This window comes from Botryllus schlosseri, chromosome 1 (genome assembly GCF_051294905.1).
Source record: "Botryllus schlosseri isolate E-star chromosome 1, Bs_hap1, whole genome shotgun sequence".
Taxonomy (NCBI): domain Eukaryota; kingdom Metazoa; phylum Chordata; class Ascidiacea; order Stolidobranchia; family Styelidae; genus Botryllus; species Botryllus schlosseri.
Window position 1 is genome coordinate 41359757 of NC_137236.1, and position 27246 is coordinate 41387002.

The 27246-nt window shown below is 39.8% G+C and overlaps 3 protein-coding genes across 3 annotated transcripts in view; 2 read left to right on the top strand and 1 right to left on the bottom strand.

Moving 5' to 3' along the window:
* The window catches only part of LOC145449995 (placenta-specific gene 8 protein-like), a 152732-nt gene that overhangs the window by 80951 nt on the left and 44535 nt on the right, over window positions 1-27246 (bottom strand). The gene's annotated exons all lie outside the window — the stretch shown is intronic.
* The window catches only part of LOC145441779 (uncharacterized), a 97244-nt gene that overhangs the window by 28966 nt on the left and 41032 nt on the right, over window positions 1-27246 (top strand). The window lies entirely within an intron of this gene.
* Window positions 11319-22561, top strand: LOC145438197 (adhesion G protein-coupled receptor L3-like). Its single transcript, XM_080315582.1, has 13 exons — window positions 11319-11435; window positions 11629-11829; window positions 12514-12720; window positions 13504-13620; window positions 13683-13844; window positions 13924-14033; window positions 14100-14423; window positions 15002-15159; window positions 15730-15890; window positions 18291-18464; window positions 20148-20259; window positions 21089-21166; window positions 21230-22561. The coding sequence occupies exons 1-13, from the start codon at window positions 11319-11321 to the stop codon at window positions 21262-21264; spliced, it is 1956 nt and encodes a 651-aa protein (XP_080171708.1). The 3' UTR covers window positions 21265-22561.

Sequence of the window (27246 nt, forward strand, 5' to 3'; positions counted from 1 at the left end):
GGACTGTTATGTTCGTGCATTTTACGTTGGTATCGTTTATCTCTTATTTGTCTAGGATTAGTAATTACCGCCAATCATTATTTCCTCGTGTGTCGTGCTTCGTATTTATACCCTGTGTTCTGTTGTCTCGTCGTCTTTCGTTTAACTGCACTCTGGATCGTGTCGCCTATCGTAAGTTATTCTGCTGTATAATATACTGATTTAATATTGCAACCTCGTCATATGAGTTATTGTTCAAAGAAGATCAAGAACATAACACATGTGACGGAGGGCGAGGTCAATGTTAGGTTGTGGTCCGGTAATCATGAAGACTGGCTAGTATTGATTTTGAAGAAATTGCTTGTATTTCGACTTGAATGCGGACATGGTCGTCGACTGTCGGATAGCCGGCGAGATGCTGTTCCACAATTGGGGTCCGACATACTTGATAGAGCAACGCGTTTTCTTGTATTCAGTCCTGATCATATGGTAGGCCTAGTTGTTCTTCGTTGACGCGCGTGTGCTGTACTTGTGCGCTTTCGTCTCCGAGATGAAGTAGCAACTACAGCATTATTTGTCATATGTACAAACTTCGCATCGAGCCCTTTTTGATTATTGTTCGTTTGCTGTAGACTAGAATTATTTTGTGCATAATTTAAAAAAAAATTCGTATAAATCTCTCGCGGCACCCTTGCGAGATACGTATGCGAAGGTTATGAACTTTTGTCCTCAAAATCAGATGGAATTGTTTGATTACTTCGATTTCCTATAATATTAGTCTGCAAATCTTGTTTGGAAATGAGAAAACCTTCCTATGGCTAGATATCATATGCAGTATAGAGAGATACCGTATGTATCAGCCTTAAATGAACGAACCTGCTGTCGATGGAAGTACTCTGTGTCCTGAAATAATTTATCAGCAGCTACGAGTTTATTGGAAGTCAGGTCACGGCTGCAGATAGGCTAGAGATGGGGATGTATATGTACAAGCATTACATCGTGGTGATTCTTACATTGCTTTTTCTGGGCACGTTCGGTAAGTGGATTCGAGTGAAAATGGTAGAATCTGTAGTGGATGAAGACAAATTTCCTGTACAGTATTGTATTATTGATAAATTCATCAGGGCAATTCACGAACATTTTTTAACTGCCCCTACATCCTTAAACTACATGATCAAATATATATGTATAACTTCGCATCGAAGATTTATCATAAACGATGAACATGGTTGAAAAATGAAGGACATTATCAGCATCATATTGTTTAATCGTAGGTTTGCATATTTACTAAATATAACCAACCAGACAATCGATTGCAACTGCCCAAGTGTGCACAAGTACATCTTACCGTGGAAAATCAATATCAGAACGGGGGAAGCACCGGCCACAGCGAGCTCCTATCTGTTCCGTGGCCGGCCATACAGAATGTCATGTGAATTTCATAGCTTTTGGGGAACTTATACAGATTTTCTGACATGTATTTTAATAACAGTGACAGTGATATTTCAGTGATTTCTGATATATTTCAGTGACGGCTCCTGACACCTGTTTGCTCGAGAAGATAAAGCTATACATACTTCACACAGGCCATCAAGTTGGCATTTCGGTGACAGCAAACCAGGGGATTGGGTTCGGTCGAAACAAAACGGCGAGGACGACAGTAAATATATATAGTGTCGAACGAAGGACACTTAGAATTTCCTCAAGTCAACGACATGTATTGGAGATGTGGTACCGATGGATCAAAAATTGAAAAATGATCTCTGGTCCTCAAATGTTCAGCCAAGAATAGCAGATCTTTTGCTGTCTCAACACTTCGATACAAGCTCTACCTATCGCGGACATTTACATGAATATCCGCCTTTTCAAAAAATATTTATGAACGTTTAAATTTTGTAGCTCGAACGTGTCATCGGTCCCCACCCGGTGGGTCCAAAGGCACACGACCATGGGACCTATGAGACATACGCTCAAAAACTCAAATTTGTAACTTGTTTTGTTGTGTACTATAATCTAAGCTACAGCAAGCCAATGAAGAATGTTTCGTCGCGACCTTCAAGAATAAAATAGATTATATTATTCAAAGTTGGCATAAAATCACGTTTTGATTTACGCCCAAACTTAAAAAATTAATGCTCTATACATGTTATCCGCAAATCGACGTTTTGACTTTCAAATACCTCGTACAATTGAATAGTATATTCATATTGAAATGAACCCGAATATTTTCGGCTGACACTCGTCAGGGGTAATCGTCAGCAACTAGTAGAGAAATGGAAAGAACATTGTATATCAACAATCGTATCACAAAATTCACGAAATTTCATGCTGGTGACGTCAGATTTTGTGATACGATTGTTGATATACAATGTTCTTTCCATTTCTCTACTAGTTGCTGAAGATTGCCCCTGACGAGTGTCAGCCGAAAATATTCGGGTTCATTTCAATATGAATATACCATTCAATTGTATATTGAAGTTCTGTACCTCCAAGAAGCTCTTCAAATACCTCGTAATAGCGATAAAACACCACAGGTAACTATGATTTACAGCCTCTATATATGTAGGCGAGTTTTTGTTGCTAAGTGATTAGTTGGTCCATCTATTTTGCTTGATTTGGCTATGGTACCATATAGGTCCCCCACCCCATAAATTTTGTAGTTGAATTGAAAATAGTCCACTCGAGGATGGTATTGATTCAAAAAATATGTGCCATTATATACCCTGATACAAGCCCTATACTTCACATCAAAAATTATGGTGGGTTTGTTAGTCTGAGAGGTGATATAGAAAAATGCAAATGTCGATCCAAATTTACTTTACACCCCCTAAAACTTAAATCATTCGTCACAGACCACATAACTCACGCAGGTCGAATTTTTTTGCATGCGAGGAAAGATTCTACCAGCATGTAATTGTAGACAAATTCACGGAGTGTAATCATGGAATTATCATGGAGAATTTTTCAAGTATTTTCGGTCCCAGTGATCCATCGGTACCACATCTCCCCTACTCCCAGTGATTCCTACGCATTGGTCTTAAACACAGCTTGATTTGAAAGTCAGCCATTATCATAACTGACATTGAGCACATAGACCAGGGGTGGGCAACTTCTCCAGTCGGCGGGCCGGATATGGAAAAATGAAATACGCGGCGGGCCGGATGTGGAAAATGCGATACTTGGCGGGCCGGTTTCCTGAATCCATACATTATAAGCGTATTTATCCACCTATAAAAGAATTATTCGTATATTTAATGTAAACTTTAAGGTTGAAGCATAGAGACCAAAACATTATCGAATGAATTTGTTAACGTAATGTACTGCAATAGGTCTTCATGTCATTGAGACATCTGTGGTAGATCGAAGTTGTGTACACTTTCTTTGAACTTTGCCTGCATGACGGACACAAAGAAAACAAAGAACTAAAGAATAACTGAAAATCACTATTATATGTGTCCGAAAAAAGAAAGAATAACCTACAGTCACTATAATTTGACTATACTAAGCAAATAGTAACCGCGGGCGATATTATCATGTGAGACCGAAAGCTGTCTGCGGCCCACTCAAAATCACGTTGCGGGCCGTATGTTGCCCATCCCTGATATAGAAAAATGATATCGATCGCTTCCAGCGCGATGTGCATGAGACTAGGGTTAGATTATTCGGATATTTATAACATCTGATATCCGGATATAATTCTGTTATGTAATTCTAACGGTAACGGGATAAAAGAGTATCGTTGCTAATGCGTTTTACACTTTTCAGTAAGCTTCAATAAGTTGAATTCGGTGTTGCGCGCGGCCGATTAGCGAGTGCCAATTAGCGAGATGTGTCCGTCCACATTGCACAATGTAACGCGACGCGATCTCCTGATGAGAAGATCCTTAACCCTTTTAATGGGGGGTCAGATTTTGCAGAACTGACTATCGCTTTTCAAATTCATACCGTGACCTCACCAAGAGTTTCATCTGAGCTGTTCCGGCTTCTACCGTTTCCGCCCTCGATCGACACTCCATGACATGTCTAGAGTTTTTTATAAGACTAAATAAACAAACTTTTTCTCTGAAAAATCTCTTTCTCTCTCTCATTTCTCCAGACAAACCCCCAGGATAGCGTCAGAGAGTCAAAAATGATGCTTCAGTGAGTAGCCACCGTTGCCTGGTTTCAAACAGGCCGTCAACCATGACCGTAACCCGCCCGGCTCGCCAGATATTGTAAAATGAAAAATACATGAAAAATTTACATATGGGCGTGGTCAGTGAGTGGTCATAATGGTCAAGTTCAAGATCAATGCCGAATCGGACCCCTACCGCCCAGTTAATGGCAAGAAACAACGTGGTATACTTTCTCTTGTCATATCCAACCATTTGTAGGCATAGTAAACCAGTTTGTGACTCGTATTCCATCACGAACTTGTCTTGAACTTGCTTATGTTCTTGAAAATCACCGAATCGTGATCAAAATTACCAAACCCCCTCAGAAAACCCCCCAAAACAAAGTCAAAGTTCGAAACGGTGAAAAATTGCACAGAATTGCACAAAAAATATAACCCAACCATGTTAATACCGTACATGCCGACTTCTGATGTTCTGGCAGAATTTCTGACTATATTTCCTACTCGGAAAATATCTGGAAATTTTAGGCATGCGTATTTTCGGCAGAACTCCTCATTTCAGATCGTCGGTATTCGAAAATTGTCATGACCTATACCTTCAAATTACGTATCATATAAATCAGAAGATAGCTGGCTCTCCATAGAAACCAAATGCAGTCCGCTACGACATATAACTTTAGAGAATTTGAGGGATGAACTTGAACTTGGGTCACCAGTAACCCCCCCCCCCCATATTAAAAGGGTTAAATTAGGTCATTGATTGTCGCGCACTCGGCTAGCGTCTCTGGCCTGATTTTTCGAGTCTTCAACAAGCCCATACTTCCACTGGATTGAGGAATCGCATCACTGCGCAGTGTGGACACTATTCCATCGCTGACCTGCACAATCACATCTGCGTTGGCTTGGTGCTCACGATATTATCGCTGACCCACAAAACGCATCTGCAATAGGACTACGAAAGATATCATCGCTGGCCTAACCATCGCGTCTCGGGCCTAGCATGTGTTGGCTCCTATCTCTCGATGGCTTGGTGATGATATGCCGTTAAGTGTATTCTAATTAGCGATTGTGAAAGTGACATCGCGAAACTGAATAACATCGAATGTTCGCAAGCATGTGCGCGCGTGCAAGCGTAATTGATTTCCGCTGATACTTAATTCGAAAAAAATCGAAACCCCGTCATTTTATTTCAAACACCTCCCCCTCCCCTTAATTTTTGGCTGGCTGCGTGTCAGCTCACGTGAATTTCTCATGGAGGAATTAGAGCGAGGTATCATGTCGGCATCATTTCCAGTATCAGCTACTCGTCCTTCTAGTACTCCAAACCTAAACAGAAGAATGGTCAAAAAGAATGTAAAGTCGTTGAAGTTTCCGAGAAACGACATGCCAATCTTTAGACCTGGGGTGTCAAACATACGGCCCGCGGACCGCATCCGGCCGGCAAAACAATTCTGAGTGGATTGAAATATCCACTTATAATCCAGCATTTCTAACAAATGTTGAGATATTATAGTAAGAAATACTTCCCACGACGCATTAAATGTAATGATCAGAAATCCCATTATAATCATCCGACAGCGGTGTTACGGTTTGACCCCAGTCACCATCAGGAATACGTTGGTGACACTGACATCCAATTCCCAAAACTCAAAAAAGTGCACACTGAGTTTAGATTTTTATTGGAAAAATGAGCCCCAAAGTAGTTATTCCCGAAGCGAAAAAGCCAAAACGAAACTGTTATATACAGGTCGCATGGATAATGTACCAGTTATAAAAAAGTATAATTCAAATATATTTTATCGCACTGCTATATCACTTCTGACTCAAAATGTCCCAGACAGACAGAGAAACCCGAATCACCATTAATGATAATGAGCCATATTCCAACGTCCGCGTTTACAGTTAAATCTCTCGTATTCCTTACAACGCATACGCAGAGTTGACGCCAGATTGCGACTAATACAAAGTGGGCATGAGCATAGACATTTGCCAACTTATTCCGTCATTAGAGGCAGTGTTTTAGCGGTTGAATTCAAACGACCAATCATCGAATTTTTGCCAGAATTCTGTCGTTTGCGAGAAAAATGTGTGGCTTGAATATAAACCTTATTATGATCCGTAATGTAATTTAATATACTATTCTGCCTACAGGATTGATAATAAGGTATTCAAGCGAAAAGCAAGGGTGTGCATTGCGGTGTTGGGATGACTCGAGTCACCTTTTTCGTATGACTTGACTTGACTCCAGTCACTTTGCTAAAATGACTTGAATTGACTTGACTCGGCGTATCAGAAATGTGGATTGACTCGTAACTCGGAGCAAAATTCACGAGTCAATTTCGAGTCATCAAGCAATCGATGTCGATAAACATCATTGTATCTTGCATATGTTCGGATTGTACGCGAAACGCTGGTGTAACCACTGAGCTATATAAACGACCGATCATTAAATGATCGTGTGTCTTACTAAGCCTCCATTGTTCTCTCACAAATAAATTGACCGCAAACGAAGTGATCGAAGCTTACAGCTTACGCTGTCGTAAACTAGTATAGTAAAGTAATTTAATAGCAAAATGTCTATATCTGTTCTTTGTTCTTAACTTAACCAAACCTCTTGTCTTATTGAAATTGAATTCTAATATAGTTTATATCGTCCTCAACCATTGGCGCAGGCTAGAATTGTATCATATCAATTTGTATATTGTATATATTAAAATTCGTTTCTGTATTCTCTATTTTGACTGGTAACTATAATCCGAGGCTATGCAATTCCTTACGTAGTTTAGCAATTCTACGTATATGTGAGCGACAAAGCGCATTTTTGCGTTTATATTTAACTCTATATTCGTTCATAGGTTCAGAATCAATGACCACTCAATCTGTATTTCAGACAGCTAGTACATGCAATAACGTAAGCATGTCTCATACTTCGAAAAGGCAACTTGACTTGAATTGTGACTTGACTCGTGACTTGACTTGACTTGATTCGACTTGACTCGAGTCACCTCCAAAAATCGAGTGACTTGACTTGACTCGAGTCAACTTCGAAAATCGATTGACTTGACTTGACTCGAGTCAAAATGTGCAATGACTCGAAATGACTCGTGACTCGAAGGTAGTGACTTGATCCCAACACTGGTACATTGTGCATTTTGAGATAACATATTGGAACCATTTGACTGATCCGGCCCGCGAGCGGTTTGAAGATTTGAATCCGGCCCCTGCTTTAGACTCTCTGCGAAGTGCTGCTTACTATTCAGCCCACTTCTGTGGAAGCTGAAAGAGCATTCAATGCATGTGGACACTTCGTTAGAAATTCCGGTCCCGGCTACAGGATGCCACAAATGATGCATTGTGTTTTATAAGGAGGGCGTTGCAGAAGCAGTAAACATTCAATTTGCTCTACAATAACACCGCGTAATGATTTTGCGATCCGTTTTTCATGCAGACCTCATGAAATCGATTGTCTCACTTAGCAGTTATTATCAGGTGAACCAGTTGGATAAATTCCGAATATTCGGATATATCCGTTATCTGGATAGGGAAAATTATTGATATCCGAACTAACCCTATATGAGACAACCCTGTTACCAGCTACTAATTCAGTTAGTTCACGATCACCTAACTGCGTATTTTTGAGTACTTTTATTTCTATTTCTAGATACGGATTTTGAAACGTACTTATACCTCTAGTTCTAGTTGCGTATTTAAATAACATTGCTAACGAACAACTACAAAACTCCTCTCAGAAACTAAGAGTCACAACTACTAATAATAGGCTACTGTAGCCAAGAGATGAGTATCGCGGATCGAAATATCTAAAATATTTAAAGATATTGTTCCAGTGATAGTTTTGAGTTCATAAAAGTGAGTGGTTCTAGCTCTAGATCTAGTTGCGTATTTTGAAAGGCAAGTCGAGTCGATTAGATGACGCATGTGACGGTGCTGAGTAGTTTTATTCTTCGAAGTCAGTGAAACTACCCCATCCCAATAACAGGGTACAGCTACACTGCAACTATTCGATGTATAAACGAAACTAATGGCGCACGTTACGATCGGAGTTCTCTTGAACAAAATAATTGTTCTGTTTCATGGGGATCGGTGCCGCATGTGTGAGTCCCATGACACAGTGACTTTTCTTAAAAAACAACTGCACTGTAAAGGTGTCTGCATCGCTGCTCAGCCCTAGTATAGAAAGGAATCAACTTCAAACCGTACCCCAAACCCTAACTGTAAAACTACATAAATATTAGCTTCAATCTAAATGAGTGCTCAAGACCTGATACCACAAAACTGCGAGTTGGTGTAGCCCAGGGGTGGGCAAACTTTTTAGCTCGCGGGCCACATTCAACGTTTGAATGCATTTGCGGGCCGCACTATATAAAATCGAGATGATCAGCCAAAATATTGTTATTTGATTATATAGTGACCGATGACATGAAAATGATATACAGGCATTTGTGTATTTAAAACAAACCAAACATTGATCTGATGATAACGTTAGGGTTACCGAGGACGCCTGAACGTCCTCCTTTCGGCAAATCATCCTCCTTTACAGCTTCTACAGCTAAACTAATGGACAAATTCGAGTGGAAATTGGCATAAATGACGATAAATATCAAAGATTGACGTTCGAGCGGGGAATTCGCGGTCAGATCGAAAGTGACGACCTTTTTTTTTAGTCAACACCACTAAGTTTAGGTAAAATGTGTGTAAATCGAAAGTAGAACGAAGTGATGACCTTTTTTTATAGTCAACTCACCAAATTTTATAGCAAAAATAGCGAAATCGAATGTTTTCAGTCTTGATCAACTAACTTTTCTGATTTGTTAAAATTGTCCTCCTTTCCCGGTTCCAAAATGTTGTGGTCTGAATTGAGGCAATTACGCTTCATTTTCTGTGATCACCTTTTAAAGTGCATGGGCACCGAGGTCGGGATATCGCGCCTTCAATGAAATAAAAAAAAATACTATGGTAAGAATATATCTTATCATTATCCACAGTAATTTGATTTTTAGTACGAATTTTATCATTATCTTGAAACGTTTTCTTGAGGCTTTCGAGGGCTGTACAAAACGATGTTGCGGGCCACATGTGGTCTGCGGGACGTAGTTTGCCCACCCCTGGTGTAGACCAAAGTTGGTCTGTAACGAAGTACTTTTTTGGAGTAGTCGGGGGTAGATTTTCCCCACTTACACCAAGTGGTTACTTTGACCACCTCTGACCATGTCGTGCGCCTTAGGGTCTGAAGGCAACTGCAATAACTGGACAGTAATGGATAAGTAGCGAAACGTCAGTAATCTAGATCGGATCTAAGGGGGGAAATGTTGCTACGCTCTAATTATTCTTATCTAACTGCTGGTTTGCTGAAAATGTTACAGGAGAAGTATATAGGGTGTAAAGGGCCAGGTTTGGTGTACAGTAGGATTGTTCAAAAATAACTCTTTTTTCGGGATTCCGAGGATTCACTGACTGAATGATAGGTTTCCTAAATCAATCGTGCAGGTCAAATTTGGCTCGACTCTCCCACTGGTAGATGTGAACGCACAGGATTTGAAAAAAAATTGAATTTATTTAAAAAAATAAAATATTTTTTTCATATTGTACTGTCAACCCCACGAAATTGTTGAGCTGCCTGCAAAAACGACGTAAAACAAATTTGACGCAATTCCAACCAGTAGAAGCAAAGTCATTTGAGTTTTTCGTTGATAATTCTGTAAGTACCCACCGTCCATAAGCTATTTCTGCAAATCCAGAATTTTCAACGGCAATAACTTCGCTTCTATCGGTTGGAAGTGAGCAAAAATTGATAAGCATCGTTCTTTAGACAAAATAACATTTTCACGGGGTTAAAAGTAAAATTTTATCTTTTCAATTTCTGCATAATAAATTCAAGATTTTCAAACTCATGTGCGTTCAAATCTGCGAGTTGGATTCAAGCCAAATTTGATGTGCAGCATTTCTTTAGGCATTCTAACAATTTAATCAGTGAATCCGCGGAATCCGGAAAAAAAATTTTTGAACAACCCTAGTGTACAGACGTTTTATATTTTCATGCTTATGAGATTTTTCGTTATTTTTATTTCTAATTCAGAAGTTAATTCTCTTTAATTCAAAGTTTTTTTTATGAATTCAGTAATTATGATTATGATTTAGTTTGGAAAAAAGATGAAAATTTTCTTGTTTTTAAATTCTGATTGATAGTTTTTGGCAAAGAAATTGTTCGGGGTGTAATGTCAGCACGGCGGCGAATTGCATGCGTGGCTTCATACCTGTGACGGAAATAGTAAAAACTAGGACCTCGCCAGGACCCCCCAAAATGTTGGTCTTGGGCCCCCATATAGATTGATAAAACAAACTTCTGGGGGTTTTCGCCCTCAATACCCACATTCCTGCCGCCCCTTTACACCACTACGAAGGCGACAGTTTCAATATATACACTGTGAATATCATGTGTGTATGCGAAAACAAAATCGAGCTCGCTACTTAATTTACTTAATCGATAATATTGGTCCTTTATAATGTTATTATTTTTATCCTCTCTCACACAGCGTGATCAGATTTACCGCCTGAACTGTTGGTATCAAATTGTAAAGACATAAGTATTTCAGTACAGCCGTTTAGGCAGCTATGGACTATGGACTACCGTACATCGAAGATTCCGGCCAATTTCGGTCGCATTTTTCTCGCCACCAATCTTTTGGCAGCACATTTCACTGAGTCGCGAGTTAGCCTTAACTTCTGATGTGTTTGGGCAAATCAGGAAATGTCGCAACAATAAATCTCGACAGAAAATGTTCAAGTGTAATACATCTCTCATAAATAGCCCTTAGTTTTGGTGCATTTGCGTAATAATTTTGGGCCCCCTTCGAGCTCGCCCCCCCCCCCCCCGATTGGGGTGTTTGGGATGCGACAGTTACGTCCCTGGCGACAACCTCAGGTCACATAGCCACCAAGTCAAAGGCCGCCTTTTAATACAATCCTTAGATTTCAAGTCGTCGTAAATAAGTATTACAGTTTCGCGCAATATGAGAGTTGTAACGTGGTACCGAAAATATGCGTACCGGCGCAATTCTATACTGGAATATTGTCCAAATATACAGTTCAAGGTGGCGAAAATGGTTTTAAAAAAATGACATTCAATAACGAAACCATTGTTAAATGCTTACATTTTTTGTGCTAGGAAAATGTATGCCAGTATACAGAAGATTCGCTCACTGACGTCATGTCTACTATCAAAAATTTATCTTCCAAATACGAACAATCGACTGCCACCGACGTGAATAAATTTATCGATATTTATCATGACATTTCGCACAGCGTCGAGAAAAATAAAATCAAGGTAAGCAAGTCCACTAATTTACTACAATGCGTCCTTCATTATGATGAATAATTTTGCAAACATTGTGAGACGGTAGTCCTAAATATTTGATCATTGTGCAGTATGCATAAGGAGCTGATTGCAGGTTGCTGGTTGCAGAGTACCGTCTGCCTTGGTAATTTCGTAGATAATTATCGAGAAACTTTTCTTTCAGGTTTCGGAATCAGCAATGATCAATATTATATGGGCGACGGATAATCTACGCAAGGCTGTGCAGAGTGTGCACCTAATCGCAGGAGATCAACTTGAGAATGCTGAAAGCACAAAACTATTAAGATCCTTGGAAATCTTTGCGGACAACATCGTGCTTACACAGAACGTCTTAAATATCAAGTCAGGGTCCGTGACATTTCTGGTGAGTAACCACTGTCACCTAAAAGTAGAGGCGGCACTGGTACGGACACGACTCCCTGTCCTTGTGACTCTGTATTACGTTCCTACTAGACAACAACAATGGTTGCGCTATATCAACACAAGATTTGATAAAACTAGGGTTACCGGATTTTGATTTCTGAAACCGAAGACATTTTTCAAATATTCTGAAAGTCCTAGCACCGGAAGAGAAAGTCGGTGATTTTGAAAAATTTTCGACCAATAGCACTGCGTTGACTAAAATAAAAGGTCATCACTTTGACTCGACTCCCGAAATACCCGTTTTTTTGCGCTGCTTGTCTTGCCAACTCTGACCTTCGCTTCGTTGGAGTCGGGTTTTTGATCGCATTTGAATACTTTTTCTAGAAAAAGAGAGCAAATTTCCCCAAAAGAGGACAAATCGGAGAAAGTATGGTAACCCTAGCTAGATAGAACTCTTACCAATCACTAGATGCAGTCGTGCAACTATGTAGAGACTTCAATACTAGTATCCCTTTGAGACCCTTGATACTAACTTTCCACGGAGCCAGATTGCTGTAATCCCCTTTCCTTCCAATGACCGTATATTGGATTGTATAACTCCAGCAATACAGTAATTACGACTTACAAGCCAACCTTGCAGTATTAGAGTGGTTAATGAAAACATTATGTTGCCATCGAACTGTAGGCTCAAAAAGTCGACGGACGATCATCGGTTGATTTTACCGACGCGCCAACCAGCGTTAGTAAAGGAAATCAGCGCAACATCACTGCTCGCGTGCCTCAGTCGGCGCTTGGGACACCGACTAATGCGTCGCGAAATGCTGTGTTCTTCCTGCATAAAGACACGACACTATTTCCGAATAGTGACGAAGAGAATGCAGAGATGAGTGAGGTAGTCTAATTTAAAACGATGAAGCCCATTCGTTATTTCATTCATATATAATTCAAAACAACATCGCAAGTCTTTGATATAATATATATGATATAGCAGAGTTGGAACATCCTCACTCCGTAAACTCAATTATGACTAGAGCCCGACCGATATCGGTTCGCCGATAATATCGAGTCGATATTACAGTTTGAAAGAATTATCGGTATCGGAAATGGGAGGTGAAAAAGATAGGCTATTTTCGTGACGCCACAGCATGATGGTAGGTAGGAAGTCAGTGAACTATATTCCTTGACCGCTAGACTGGAAATATTGCTATATTTCGGATAGCTTACATTTTCAAGGTGCCCAGATGCAGCCTTTTCAGTCTATTTCATGTTCAAGTATGACAATGTCTGTAAAGATGTTGAAATAAATGCTCTGAAGTATTGAAAATTCGCCTTTGAGGCAGATTCCCTTTATTTGAATATCGGCTGAATATATCGGTGTTTTCGGTGAAGGTGTTAGATATCGGTTTTATCGGTATCGGCCCAAAAATACGATATCGGTCGGGCTATAATTATGACCATATTTCCGTGAGTTGTAAAATAACCTACTTCTATCTTTTGCTATCAATAGTTTTTTTTTATATTGTTGATATAAATAGTTCTTTGGAAATCTCTACTATAGTTGCTGAAGATTATATAGCCCTGATGAATAACAGCCGAAAGTATTCAGGTTTATTCAATATGAGTATACTATTCTATTGCTTGCATAAGTAGGCCTAATTGCTTCACATTTGTTCAGGTGCTCAGTATCCAGATTACAAACACAACACTGCAAAACCTTCCTGAGCCCATCAAAATATCATTTCCGCTTTTCAAGCAGATATCCGGCAAAAACGAAGAAGTCGTAGTATCTTCGGTAACATGAAACTTAATCATGACAACCTCGAGCTTCGTAGTTTTAACTACAATGATTTGCAGCAGGCAAGTGCAAGTGGGTGCAATTATACGACCCAGCGGTGTGCATTTCTCGACTTTGAAACTGTGAATTGGAATTATAGCGGCTGTGAAACTCAAGACGGAGATACGTCAGAATATGTGACTTGTATTTGTAATCACGCGACCAATTTTGCTGTGTTAGTGGTAAGAATCTTTCGCTATGACGAAAAATTGTGCACGCGATACAGAAAATCCTGCGAGTATACCTGAAATTTGGATTCAGAAAACAAACAACGTCAAAAACAGTTACGTCTTGGATATTGTCGGGGAGATTGGATGCATTTTGTCAATCGTTGGGTTGTTGTTGACGATTTTCACATACTTATATTTTAGGTAAGTCGTTTCTATGTAATTCACACTAATTGGTCAATCGCTTTCACATTTCTGCTGCTGAATGAGGCTACTTTACCTAATCAAAATTGTTAGAAGTAGAAGTAGAATTATTTCGTTGCAGATCACCTCTGCTACTAATATTGCACGCATCGCTTCTCCCACTTTTCTAGATTTTTGGAATATATATATTTTCAGATCTCTCCGAAAAAATAAGTTGAACCAGATCCACTTACACCTGTGCTCCTCGTTAATGGTCGGTTACCTGACATTTCTGACCGGAGTAGAGAGACCGCGCGCTTATGTTCCATGCCTCGTAGTGACTGCCGTCCTGCAATTCTCATTCCTTTCGGCATGGGGATGGATGATCACGGAATTTTACGTCATGTACAGGTTAGTGTTATGTTATGTATGCGTGTGTGTGACGTACTATTTCCAGAGTTGCAACTAAGTCAACGGTTACGAGTCACAAGTCAATTTCACTCGTATGGTGTTGATTCGAGTCAAGTCGAGTCAGTGGCGAGATATAGCGTATGGTAAAATCCCCAGCTGCAACACACATGGGTTAAGGGTTCTAGTCCGATCGGGCTCGACCCCAGAATTCCTACCTAAGTGTTGGTGAATATACTACAAACATCAACTCACCACCGAATCAAGTACGAGTCCAAGTCGGGAAGCAGACGGTCAAGTCCGAGTCATAGTGCTGCAGTGTTGGGATCAAGTCACTACCTTCGAGTGCCGAAAAAATAACCTTTTGATAGTCAAACACCTGTAAACGTGAAGGAAAAACTGTATCTGGGGCCCTTGGCGAGAAAGTTTGCCTTTTTTTAGTCAACTGACCACCAATTGGGAAAAATTTACCATTTTCTTAAGATTTTGCTCCGGAATTGTGGGTTTGAAAATTTTGAAAAAGTGCCCGCCTTTCCTGATTTCAAAATATCGTATAACCCTATACTATATTCCATTTTAAGGAAATTCATCAGGGTGTTCGAAGACATCCACGGACGGTTTGTGTTTAAGGCCAGTATTCTGGTGTACGCCGCTTCGCTGACGACCACCGCCATTACATTCTTGGTTGCTTTTACCATTGGCGATACTGTAGATGGTTGGATCCCGTCCAAGGACAACGGTTCGTAAATGCTTTATTTTTGGAGCTTAATATTAGCAATAGTTCTAAATATAGCTATAACTATACGTATTACAAGTGTATGAGGACTCTAACTTGGTGGATCTTTGAACTACCTAATAGTTTGGAGAGGAGCTTGCGTGTATATTAACGTCCAATGCTTGAAAAATTAGTATACACCGTAGGCCTACTATTATGAAAAGTCGTCACTCATTTAAATATGATGTGATATTTGGATCCACGAATTGCTCGAATGAAATCCAGGGGTTGTCGGCAAAGAAGTACCTTCACTTTTTCGAAGTATTTAAGTAGGTTTTGCTCTACTTGCACGAGCACTTATGTTTGTAGACTACTTCCACTTCTCCTTAGCATATAGTTTTCAGTTTTTTTAGCAAAACTGTATAGTAAGCTACTAAAATACTTACTTGGTACTCAAGTAAAAATAGATGTAGCCTAACGTCGTAAATCTATGTACTCAGTCGCAATTAGAAGTAGCGAACCCGCCGTAAGTAGAAAAGCAGGTATTTTAGGCCTGTTTTCGGTAAGGCTGATAGAAGATGATATCTTGTCCAGATCCGTTGTGCTGGAAATCATCGTACGCGGGCGACAGGCTCTGTTGGCTGCACTCGTATGCGTTGTATTTCGGGTTCCTGGTACCTGTTGGGATTATGTTCGCCATCAATTTCGTGGGGTTCATAATAATCATGCACAAGATCATCCGGAAGAGGCCAAACGTAAGATTTCATTCCATCGTACATACGTGGATATAAGTCACACAGGTCAAATGAGATTCTCAAATCATACGTCTCATTTATAGGCTATATAACTTTTCATGTGAAATCTCCTGTGATATGTAATTGTTATGACATTTTTCATTTCCAAATTTGGAAATATAAAAATGTTGTTTGTTGCGATATTACCGTTGTGTACCTCTAAAAGCCTACTTTTACTGCAATTGAGTATTCAATAATTGATCATGTGACTTTATATCCCAATAAACCAAAACCCTAGACTTAACACGAGCCCACATTCTCAATTATCGAGTGGTCACATACGGACGAGCCCTGTCGAACACAGCGGCATACAGTACCAATTACGCAAGTGTTCAACGCCACGGTTGTTGTTTAGTATTTGTAGTGTTTCGGCGTATATGGTCAGTTTACGCTGAACCGATTTTCCTATTATGATCCCAATGGGGCGATATTGCGGTATAGGGAGCGAAAATATAGCGAAGCGGCGATAGGAGGCGATGGCGCGTTAAACGGCTATTTCGGAGTCAAGTCGGAGAAATGACTTTTTTTTAGTCAACTCACGAAGATTTAGCTGTAAAAGTGTAATTTTGAGGCCAACCCGAAAAGTTGACCTTTTTTCATTTGTCAACTCGACGGTGATTACAGTTTGTATGCTCATTTTCGGTTCCCAATATTTCGGGGGCGATGACTCGAAAAAGGTTGGGTACCACTGGTTTAAGGCTTTTTGTGTGCCACTGAATATCGATTAGGAGCCTATATGAAACTCTAGCAATTATGAAGGGATTTGCGCTCTTACCTATATAACTATAACCATTGGTTTCACAGCAGGTTAACGTACCACTACCCTACTAAAGTCACCTTCCAAAGTCAGGGCCGTAAAGTGAAACAAACTTGTTACCTTGTTTATCTTCACTCTATGTGATTAATGATCTAAATCTAAATGCTCTTAAAATGCCACCCCAAAACGAATTCCTTCGTATAGGAAACACGGAAACTCAATTAACCCGATAGTTCTGTGTATATATCACGCCAAACCTTATTATCAACGCGTATATTGAGGTCAATGATGAATCAAATTACCACGCAGTAAGCATTCTATGTAAAGTAGGCTATGTTAGGCGTGCGGATGCTCATTGCATCCTATTATAACTATAAATCATACACCATCGTTTTCATTTGCAATTCCATTGTCTTGAATGGTCTCGCGTCGGACAGAATTGAGTGGCGGATTTATTCGATTTCGTATTAAGCTTCGATTCGAGTCCGGCATTTGGGTAACGCTCATTACGCCATCATAACAGATTTGGAAAGTTCAAATATGTATATTTAAGCCCCCGGAAAGAATATGATATCAAGCCGTTACGCTGCACATTACAAGATAATTCAAGATTGTTTCGACCCTAACTATTTCATTGCGCTTCGTGGGAATGTAGCGTATTTTACTCTGTATCACAGAACTGTCGGTTCCACGAACGTGCGTTGTCTGCGCTACATGCGTTGCATACTGTGCTACAACGTTATAGATTTCCCGTTGATGATATAACTGTAAGTGGAAAGTGTCGTGTTTAATTTCAGTACCTGAAAAGAATAGCGTCTCACTAGACTAGACTCAAATCATTACGGTAAATACTGGATCCGCATTCTCAACCCAATATAGTCATACGCAATGCTCCCTCTAATTTTTGACGAGTGTGCGCTCACTCACCAACTCACTGCGCAGACCCTTGGGCAACAGTGCGTAACGAATAAAAAAAGGTCATCACTTCGGATTTTTTGTGCGCAACTTGGATTTTCTGTGCGCAGAGACCGTGTCACCACTGCGCATTTGCGCACGTGCGCAGCTTGAAGGAAACATTGGTCATACGATATAATGTTCTATCTACTCCTGTCCGCAATTATATGAACGACGGGACAGTAAACAAGTTCGTAATAAGCTACACTTATCATTCACGCACCGCACAGTGTAGAAATGCTTATTGCTCTGTATCAGACTTGGACAACTAGATAATTCCAATTGTTTAACTAGTCTAATTAGAGCGAAACGTTGGCAATGTAATTTTATTCTAATTTCTCAGATGTTTCAATGCTTTAATTTTAATTCCAATCAATATTCTGGTTTACTGAAAATGTTACAAAAACTGTATAGTGTGATTTAATCCGAGCTTGCTGTAAAGCCATTTGCAATTTCTATGAACTGTGGCTTAATATGAACTGAACTTAATTCTTGTCTATCTCATTCGGAACTAGATTGAATTTCCAAGTTTTTGCGAATTCATTACTTCTAATTTAATTTGAAAGAGCTCAAAATTCCTTAGTTTCCCAACTTCACCCATAGTATGAACGATCGATTTTTCGTAATAACACCGTCCAATATAATATCAGCATGGTCGCCAAGCCGGTAAAGACCCAGAGTTGAAGGATCAGCTAATCCGAGTGTTTCTGATACCGAGTTTGCTCGGCGTGACTTGGATGTTCGCCGTGCCTCTCACGCTTTCAGAAGACGAGATCGTAAACGAAACGTTCAGCTGGCTATTCTCCATCGGAAACGCATTCCAGGTAAACATAGAGTAGAGATATACGGATCATGGTTTTCAGGAATTCGGATCCAATCATGTTTAATAAAATTCCATCTTTAATGCTAAAATCCGGATCTAAAATAATCCTGCCACGATCTGATCGCATCCATTGGCCCCTTAGTCGATATTTTTCAAATTGTACCTCGGCAAAGCATGGGAGTTTGCTATTAAGGGTTCTCCGAGTTTGTGGTGCAATGCAAAAACTAACCAGGTCGAAGTTCCCACAAAACATTGATGTGAATTGTAAACAATCAGAAAGACACTTTAAAGCAGTGTTGGGATCAAGTCACTACCTTCGAGTCACGAGTCATTGCACATTTTGACTCGAGTCAAGTCAAATCAATCGATTTCCAAAGGTGACTCGAGTCAAGTCAAGTCACTCGATTTTTGGAGGTGACTCGAGTCAAGTCGAGTCAAGTCACGAATCAAGTCGCATTTCACGTGAAGTTGCCTTTTCGATGTATCTATGAGGCATGATTACGTCATTGCAATTTGCTAGCTGTCTGGATTACAGTTTGAGTGGTCATTGGTCATTGATTCCGAACCGATGACCGAATATGGAGTTAAATATACACGCAAGAAGGCGCTGTGTCTCTCACATATTTACGTAGAACTGTTAAACTACGTAATTGCATAGCCTCAGTTTATAGTTACCAGCCAAAATAGAGAAACGAATTGATAAGATGCAATACGTTACCCATTTACAAATAGATATGATACCATTCGAGCCTGCGCCAATGGTTGATGACTCTATAAACTATATTCGACTTCAATTTCAATAAAACAATCGGTTTGGTTAAGGTAAGATAAGAAGAGAGAACAGAAATAGACATTTTGCTATTCTATTACTTTACCACTACAGTTACGACAACGTAAGCTTTACGCTTCGATCACTTCGTTTGCAGTCAATCTATTTGTGAGAGAACAATCGAGGCTCGGTGAAATGCACGCTCATTGAATGATTGGTCGCTCTCACGGGTTACACAAGCGTTTCGCGAACAATTCGAACTTATCCAAGATACAGTGATTTTTATCGACACCGATTACTTGATGACTTGAAATTGACTCGTGAATTTTGCTCCGAGTCACGAGTCAATCCACTTTTCTGATACGCCGAGTCAAGTCAAGTCAAGTCATTTTAGCAAAGTGACTCGAGTCAAGTCAAGTCATGCGAAAAAGGTGACTCGAGTCATCCCAAGGCTGCTTTAAAGTGAATTCATGAACTAGAAATTTTGAATCTTATCTGGATACGGCACTCGGGCAAGAAATGTGCACCCGGATCCGATCCTATTTATGAAAAACATGCCGGATTCCTGTCCGGTTAGAATCCAAAATCCTGATACTGTGCATCTCTAACATAGAGTCGAGATACGTCCGAGTCATGTGCTGCGAGTGCATATCACGACTCCAGAGGGGTCAATAACGAAGTATTTCTATACTTCTTTGTTTGACGACTACTTCCGCTTCCTCTTGAAAAGATTTTAGGCAAAACGATTTTACTTCTTACCAATTGAATTTCCAAAAGTAAAAAGGAATTTTGGGTCCGTTTTCATCACTTTCACGAGTGAAATTGTCGTAGTAAGCGCGTGAAATAGCTCCTGCGAATGAAACACAGTTACCTCTTATTTCAGGTGAACACTCATGGTACTTATGTCTATTGCAGGGTATTATTTTCTTCACCCTGTTCTGTTTGCGTCGAAATAACGTGAAGCAGTTGTGGATAGCTCAATTCGGCGTCTGTTGCAAGTACGACATAACGAAGAAGTCGAAATCAGGTAGCTGCATCTAGTGTGCACCGCTTCTACGCTTATCTTGAACCTACAAAGTCAAGCTATATTACTCGGAATTTTAAGATTTCCACGTGACTTTAATGCGGTTGTGTCGCATTTTCTACCGACTGCTCTAAAGGCAATTCAGGGTTGTTCAAACATAGCTTTTTTCATATATTACTGATACTAATTACAATTCACTAATTATACTTACTGATACCAACGTGAATATTATTATTGTTTGTCTAATTCTGTTAGGTTGTCTATGAAAAAGGCGCTGCACATCGAATTAGGTTCCCTTTCAACCGGTAGGTGTGCAGTTGTATGGGTAAAAATTGGATTGGTTTAAATAAACAAAAACTTTATTTTTTCAAATTTTATAGGCTACCGCATGAAAGCGATGCAGAAGGAATTTGGCTACATTGCAACCCGTTGAAGTGAAGTTATTGGATTTGAAAAATATATTATTTACGGTGGCAAATATTATCATTTAGCTATGGTACTCCAATGACTTCACCAACTGAGCCAAATTTGTTATACATCGATTTTTTAGACAATGCAAAACTTTATGGGGTATCCAGAAAAAATTGAAAAATATTATTCTTTTAAAATAAATCAAAAATGTTTTACTCTTCGCTTCGCTTCGCTTCTGCCGGTTAAAATGAGTCAAATACGATATGTACCGTCTCTTTCACGCAACCTAACAAACTTATCAACTATCCGGTTATTTTTGAACAACCCTAACAGACTTACCAGCGCATTTCGGATCATTGATTGTTATTATTTTACTTTTATCATTTTTACATCTCTTTTAAATACCAATGTCATTGTCCAGCTACTTCGTCGACATACGACACGGGCGGGATCCTTCCGTCAACAGCACCTTCCCAAAGCACGATCAGAGTGAAAAAAGGTAATTGACCTTGATCACAGTAATATGATATAGGTAGAACTTACGGGATTTCGTCCCGTTTAGATGAAATGGACATGGCAAGTTTACAATCCGGATGAGGATTGCCTGTAATCGCTCAAGCAAGAAGGGAGATGTATAGCAAAATAACACAATGTAGCATACGTTTCAAAATAAGCGCCATCCCTCAGAACTGTTCCGGTCAGCGGCACCATGTTACATTCTTCTTTCAGAAATATAGTTCTTCGCTTTCTTGCAGAGTAGTAGCCTACACATGATTTCAACATTGCTACAGCATTACTAGTATTTTTGTTAAAAATGAGACTGTAAGATAAACCCTTACAAACCACTGGTAGACTGGTTATCCGTATTCGAAAGATCTCTAACATAGGCAACGGTAATAGTTATGACAAAAGAAGTGTAATAAAGAAACGCAAATACAGCAGAAATGTCGTGGTCCTTACTTTCATTTTATTTTAACGTAGGAGCTGCGCACAATACCGTAAAACGCTTTTCAGCGACTAAGGATTGGATATCATGATTAGCGAGATACGGTTTTAGCTAAAACACGGTCTCCTCGTCGAGCTTGATACTGTGAGGAAGCCCTGAGCCGGCTGAGCTGTTTTCTAAGCGTCTCAGTCTTGGCGCTTATCTGGGCCACTGCACGTCAAGGTAATATGTCCATTCATGTCGGCTGATTCTCCTTCGATGGAATGATGCTGCAATCGTCGTAGCCGGTTCAGCTAGTGAGAAATAATGATGTTGGGCAAAGGCGAATAATTTATTTTAAAAAACAACAACAATATTTTAAACTTGAATCAATTTCAACATTTCAAAATGCTTTACTTAGCGTTGGTCTCAAATATAATAGGAATTATACGGCTGTTGACAAGCATCGACAACACTGCAGTACAAATGTGCACACTTCATTACCATCTGAATCGATATAGTAACAGGAAACACGATCTCGTAACACATTTCACGTCAGGGTAAGACTATGTGTGTAAACAAACATAGACGGTACACTCGTTAAGCACCAGCAAGGAATCTCGGTATTATCGTATAACGAAGAACTCGTATCGAAAGTAAACACAGCCCAGAAGCGCTGTATAGTCATTAATTGAATGTATCATACATGTACGCAGTGTGGCATATTGAAATCATGGATGCAACTGTGGCCTACAAAATGATATACCAAAAGATATGTATATCGCAATTTCAAAGTGGCTAAACCGAGATATAAGCTATCACATGGTAGGGGTGCGGGTTAGTGACACTTATATCGTAAATCTCTAGCTTTGGCAACTGTTATTATTCGTTCGCTAATGCGTAGAATTCATGTAGAGCAGGGGAGTCAAACATATCTCCCGCGGGCTGCATCCAGCCCGTCAGACGGTTTCATCCGGTCTGTGAAGCAATTCTGAGTACATTCAAAAAAGCTTTTATATCCAGCCTTATTTCTAGCAAATGTATAAATTTTTAGTAAGAAATACTTCCATTAAATAGGCTAATCCCCCAAGACTGCAAATGTCAACTATGCTCATTGTTCATAGGCCACATTTTCACCATCCGACAGTGGCCTTGTGTTTTCACTCTAGTCGCTATTAGGAGCAAGTCGCTGACATTTACACCCAATTCCGAGAAGGAAAAAAATGCACGCACTGAGTTCACAGTGTTATCGACAAATGGACCGAAAACAAGTTATTCCCAGAAGAGAAAAACGCCAATATTACGGAACCGTTTTGTGAAGGACACATAGATGAATACAATAATTGCACAGATGTATGCAGCAAATATCTGCCGTCGCATTGCTGCTTCATTTCTGACTCAAAAGCTCCCCGGCCTCCAGTGAAATGCGAATCGCGATTTAATAATATATAAGGGTATTCAAATGCCCTGTCACCGTATTTCTTTTGGCAATTCGATCGGTTCTCTGCAGATAAAGGTGTTGGTAGAATTGAAACTCAATGGTCCGTAATGTAATGTAATATACTAATATAGGCTTGATAATAGAGTATAGGGTTACCATACGTCCTATTTTTTTGACTTTTTTGAAAGTGTCCTCGGAGGACGCCTTAATGACCTATTTTTTGAGAATTTTTCCTCTTTTTGAAGTTTTTGTCAAATGTACGCGGAAATTGGACTGAGATATAGTGTAAATCAGCGCTCAAGGGACGGTCCGGCGGGCTATCGGGACTCGGGACAGTCAACCAACGGAAAATCTCATAGAAATGCGTTATTCCGGGATTTGAGTCGGAAAGGTAACCAACGACAAAATCGGGGAAAATTCACCACTTTTTCCGATTTTACTCCAGCATTCTAGGTCTCAAAATTTTCAAAAAGTGTCCTCTTTTCGGATTTCCAAAATATGGTAACCCCATAATAAATTATTCATTGGAATACATTGGCATGTATATTCAGGTGACATTTTGGTCCGGCCTGCGACGCAAGTCGAGTTTGACACCCCTGATGTATAGAATGTTGTTTGTGGAATTCACGGTGTTTGTCGACTACTGTGGTCCATTTTGTCATTTACACCAGGCCGATATTCCTTATTTTTTGTTTCTGCCGACTTGTAGCACGGCCCACTTCTAGGCTTTTAGTAAGACACCGCTTACGTAGATGAGACGGCGAGGCGGAGCCCAGATAAACCTCCAACACTTCGGTAGGAAGTACGAAGTCGCCCTCGGTCGGACCCGGACCCGCAACCCATTGGTGTTGCAGCTATGGATTATACTATTACGCTATCTAGCCACCCCAGGTGTAAAATGATTGAGGGAATAAATCAAATGAGGGTGTCGACCGGGAAATTATATATGATTGCCAAGACATTAAAAAATGCCTTTTTTTATAGCCTACAACTTGACTACTGCTGGGCAAATTTCAGTATCTGAGTGATTCGATTATGAATCGATTATTTGGCTTCGCTTCGAGTCGAGTGTTCACGTATCACTCACGATGACGTCATACCAGTATAAAAATCGTGGAATCGAATATATAGGCCTACCTTTCATGTCATCACAAAGCATATAATGTCAGGTCAACATTACGTTGGATATGATGCAGTATTCTTTTGATCACGCAAATTTAATTGAACTTTGCGACAATGCTGTGGGCTAATCACGACTTCACAAAAATGGAATTTCCACTAACGTGGGTAGCTTTGTACGACATATTTCGTTTACTGCGATACGACGAATCGAGGTTTCAAAGCTTCTACGACGGAAAATACTATCGAAGCTATACTTTTCGTTGAGAAATTAACTTTTTTTCAAAAAGTTTTGGGTTAATTTAAACCGGGCTTAAGACCACTAAATGACTTGTAGCCTAAGTCGGGTTTAAAAGTCAATTCGTCGACGGACTTAAGCGAGTCAGTATGTGCTTGAGTTTAGCTCAATTTATGCCTTGTCATGCTCGAATTTCGTAGTAGTCAAACTATAGATAACTAGGTTGGTTATCTATAGTCAAACGTTTCTCCCAAAAACATGATTTCATTTTCCTCTCCGTGTGCGGTAAGCTCGTGTCACTTGTATATATATGGAATCGAAGTATGGATTTGGAAGCTAATTCATATAGTAGTTACGTTGATCGATTCTCTTGTGGTGCAGCTTGGCGACGCGTGAGTGAAGGTGCTTTCGAAAGAAGACATAGTAATATACAGATAGGTAGTTCTGAAGATGTCGTACGGGAGAGCATTTTTAGTGGTACCCGAAGAATATGGATTTTACGAAATTGTGTTCCGTCTGCAATTTGCTGTCCTTTGCAGTAGCGGAAACCTCTGTAAATACGCGATGTAAGAATTTCTTGAGTTGTGCAATAATAATTCACGTTAGTATGGTTGCGTCACAGAAGATTCACAACAATGGGCAAATGGAGTAACTGGTGAGATTGGTCAACTACGACATATGTATAATTGCACCAATAATTAATAATTACCGGTGCATTTGAGTAAACGAAGCCATCGAGGAGACAGGTTGTACGCAGCATAGTATAAAAAATAAAAGTGGTAAGCGATCTGGAAAGTTTGAGAAACACTGGTATAGATGAAGCAATATGGTCTAGCTCAGAGGTTCTCAAGCTTTTTGTCTCCGCGGACCCCTTTAGGACCGTCACGGACCCCAACGAAGTTTTACTTCAAATTTAGCTCAATTATCGTGCAATCGTTATGTCTGTCTTGTGCAAAGAATAACTGTAGGCTTAGTGATAAACAGCAACAAACATCTATTCATGTAGAACTCGGGTTGACTTCTATTATTTCAAAGCGAATTCTGCAACTGCATTTCTTGGAATACGTGGTCGACTGGTCGTGTCTTGAAAATCCGCGCCTTCGATTTGATGTACAGGAGTGCCGAAAATCCATTTCTACAAATACAGATGGAGGCGAATGTCATAATAACGGTCAACGCTTCCGAAGACGCATTTGGGTATATGATCGTAACAAATATGACACAAAAATTTCCAAACAATTTTTTTACTGAACATATAACGTCAAGCCTGGTCATTTCTCTAGCAGCTTATCTAGAAGTTATTGTGGAAAATGGTTATGCATATCACAGGAGAAAATGGATTTTTGTAAACATTCCGAAGTCACCGTTGTAACACGAGAAATGGTCAAGTGATTGTGAGCCTCACAGCTCAGTAGTGCCCTCTCTGGTTGGATTTTCCCCTCGTGTCTTGATAGTCACTTGTTGAAGTTTAGTCGCTTTGTTGCTTGTAATATTATTGGATCAGTGATTGAAGTTAGGCTAAATTTGGGGATATAATGTACCATAGGGCATTATTTGTATTGTGTAAGTATTGTATAAGTTTTAGGCCATCATTCAGGTGATTGTATTTTGTTTAGATTGTAAGTTTAGAGCCTAGAGAGTTAACTGTTGTTAACCGCTATTGTGACTATTACCTTGACGTTGACGTGATCTTTCTATGTAGTAAATTTGTTATCCTATTCTGTAATTTGTTGAGTTACATTTGACCGGGTCTCAGGGGTAGGCTCGGATTGTAGGAAGCAAAGAAAGTGAGGTGGTAGTCTCAATTCGAGTTGGCAAGCTACTCGACAAGCCTAAAGTGTTACAGCCAAAACTCTAATCAAGTAAATATAACGAACTATCGTTTGAGCTAGGCAACGACCAAAACGTCCGTTATATTTAAGTTAACAACAATCTCAGAAGTTATTTGAAGACTATCAAAACGGCAATTTTTGGTAGAAACGGTCGTCCACGGTTTGATATATCCAAGTCTATTGTATAGACTTGGCCATTGTTGAATATCAATTGCTGTAAGTGGAGTACCGGTATTGTACCGTTTGACAACTGTTAGTAGAAGTATTGTATTGGAAGAGCTGACATTGAATTGATTGTTAGAATCAGCTTTAGTAGCAGTTGATACAAATTCGTAAGACTATTGAGGCTGGTGTTCCCAATAGAAAATTTGACTGCTAAGCCAAGGGTTCTCAGCACAAGTATTTTGCATTTGAATGAGATATAGGTTCTCATATGAGGCTAGTGTCCTCCATACATGAAATTGTCCTAGTTGTAATTGAAAGTGGAAGCAAGTTCAGGAGTTGTTAATTGGCCCACCATATGTAATAAGTAAATTAGTTATAGTTCACGCCAGTCAAAACGGTAATGTGCAACTGAGGTTTCCAACGTCTCTCCAATTCGTAACTGATGAAAAACAACAATGACCATGGCAAGAATTAAGTGTGTGTCTGAAGAAGAATTGATTCAGAAGTTGGCCGGACTGCATAGAAGATATGAAAGCATTGAACACGAAATATTGACCCGAGACGTAAACATCAATCTTCTGAGACATCAAAGTGATCTACGGTGTATGTTTCAAGAATATTCTACACTCTGGAGTTTATATCTCCTCGGAGTCGAAGATGATCTAGAAAAGATTGCATGTCATAAAGATCATGATAAACAAGTGAGATTTTATCATGAATTCCAAAGTAAGTTGGAGAGATGCATGCAAGAAAGATGGAAACATACTCGTTCGCATTATGTTGGAAGCAGTCGTCATATGTCTCGGCGATTGGGAAATGCATATTCTGCAAGCATACATGATAGTGTAAATGTGAAGAG

Excerpts from the sequence above, each read along its gene's own strand:
- LOC145438197 (XM_080315582.1), top strand. The coding sequence starts at position 11,319 with ATGTCTACTATCAAAAATTTATCTTCCAAATACGAACAATCGACTGCC. Across the intron at positions 15,160-15,729 it reads GATCCCGTCCAAGGACAACG|ATCCGTTGTGCTGGAAATCA; the intron begins GTTCGTAAATGC and ends TATCTTGTCCAG. Across the intron at positions 15,891-18,290 it reads TCATCCGGAAGAGGCCAAAC|CATGGTCGCCAAGCCGGTAA; the intron begins GTAAGATTTCAT and ends ATATAATATCAG.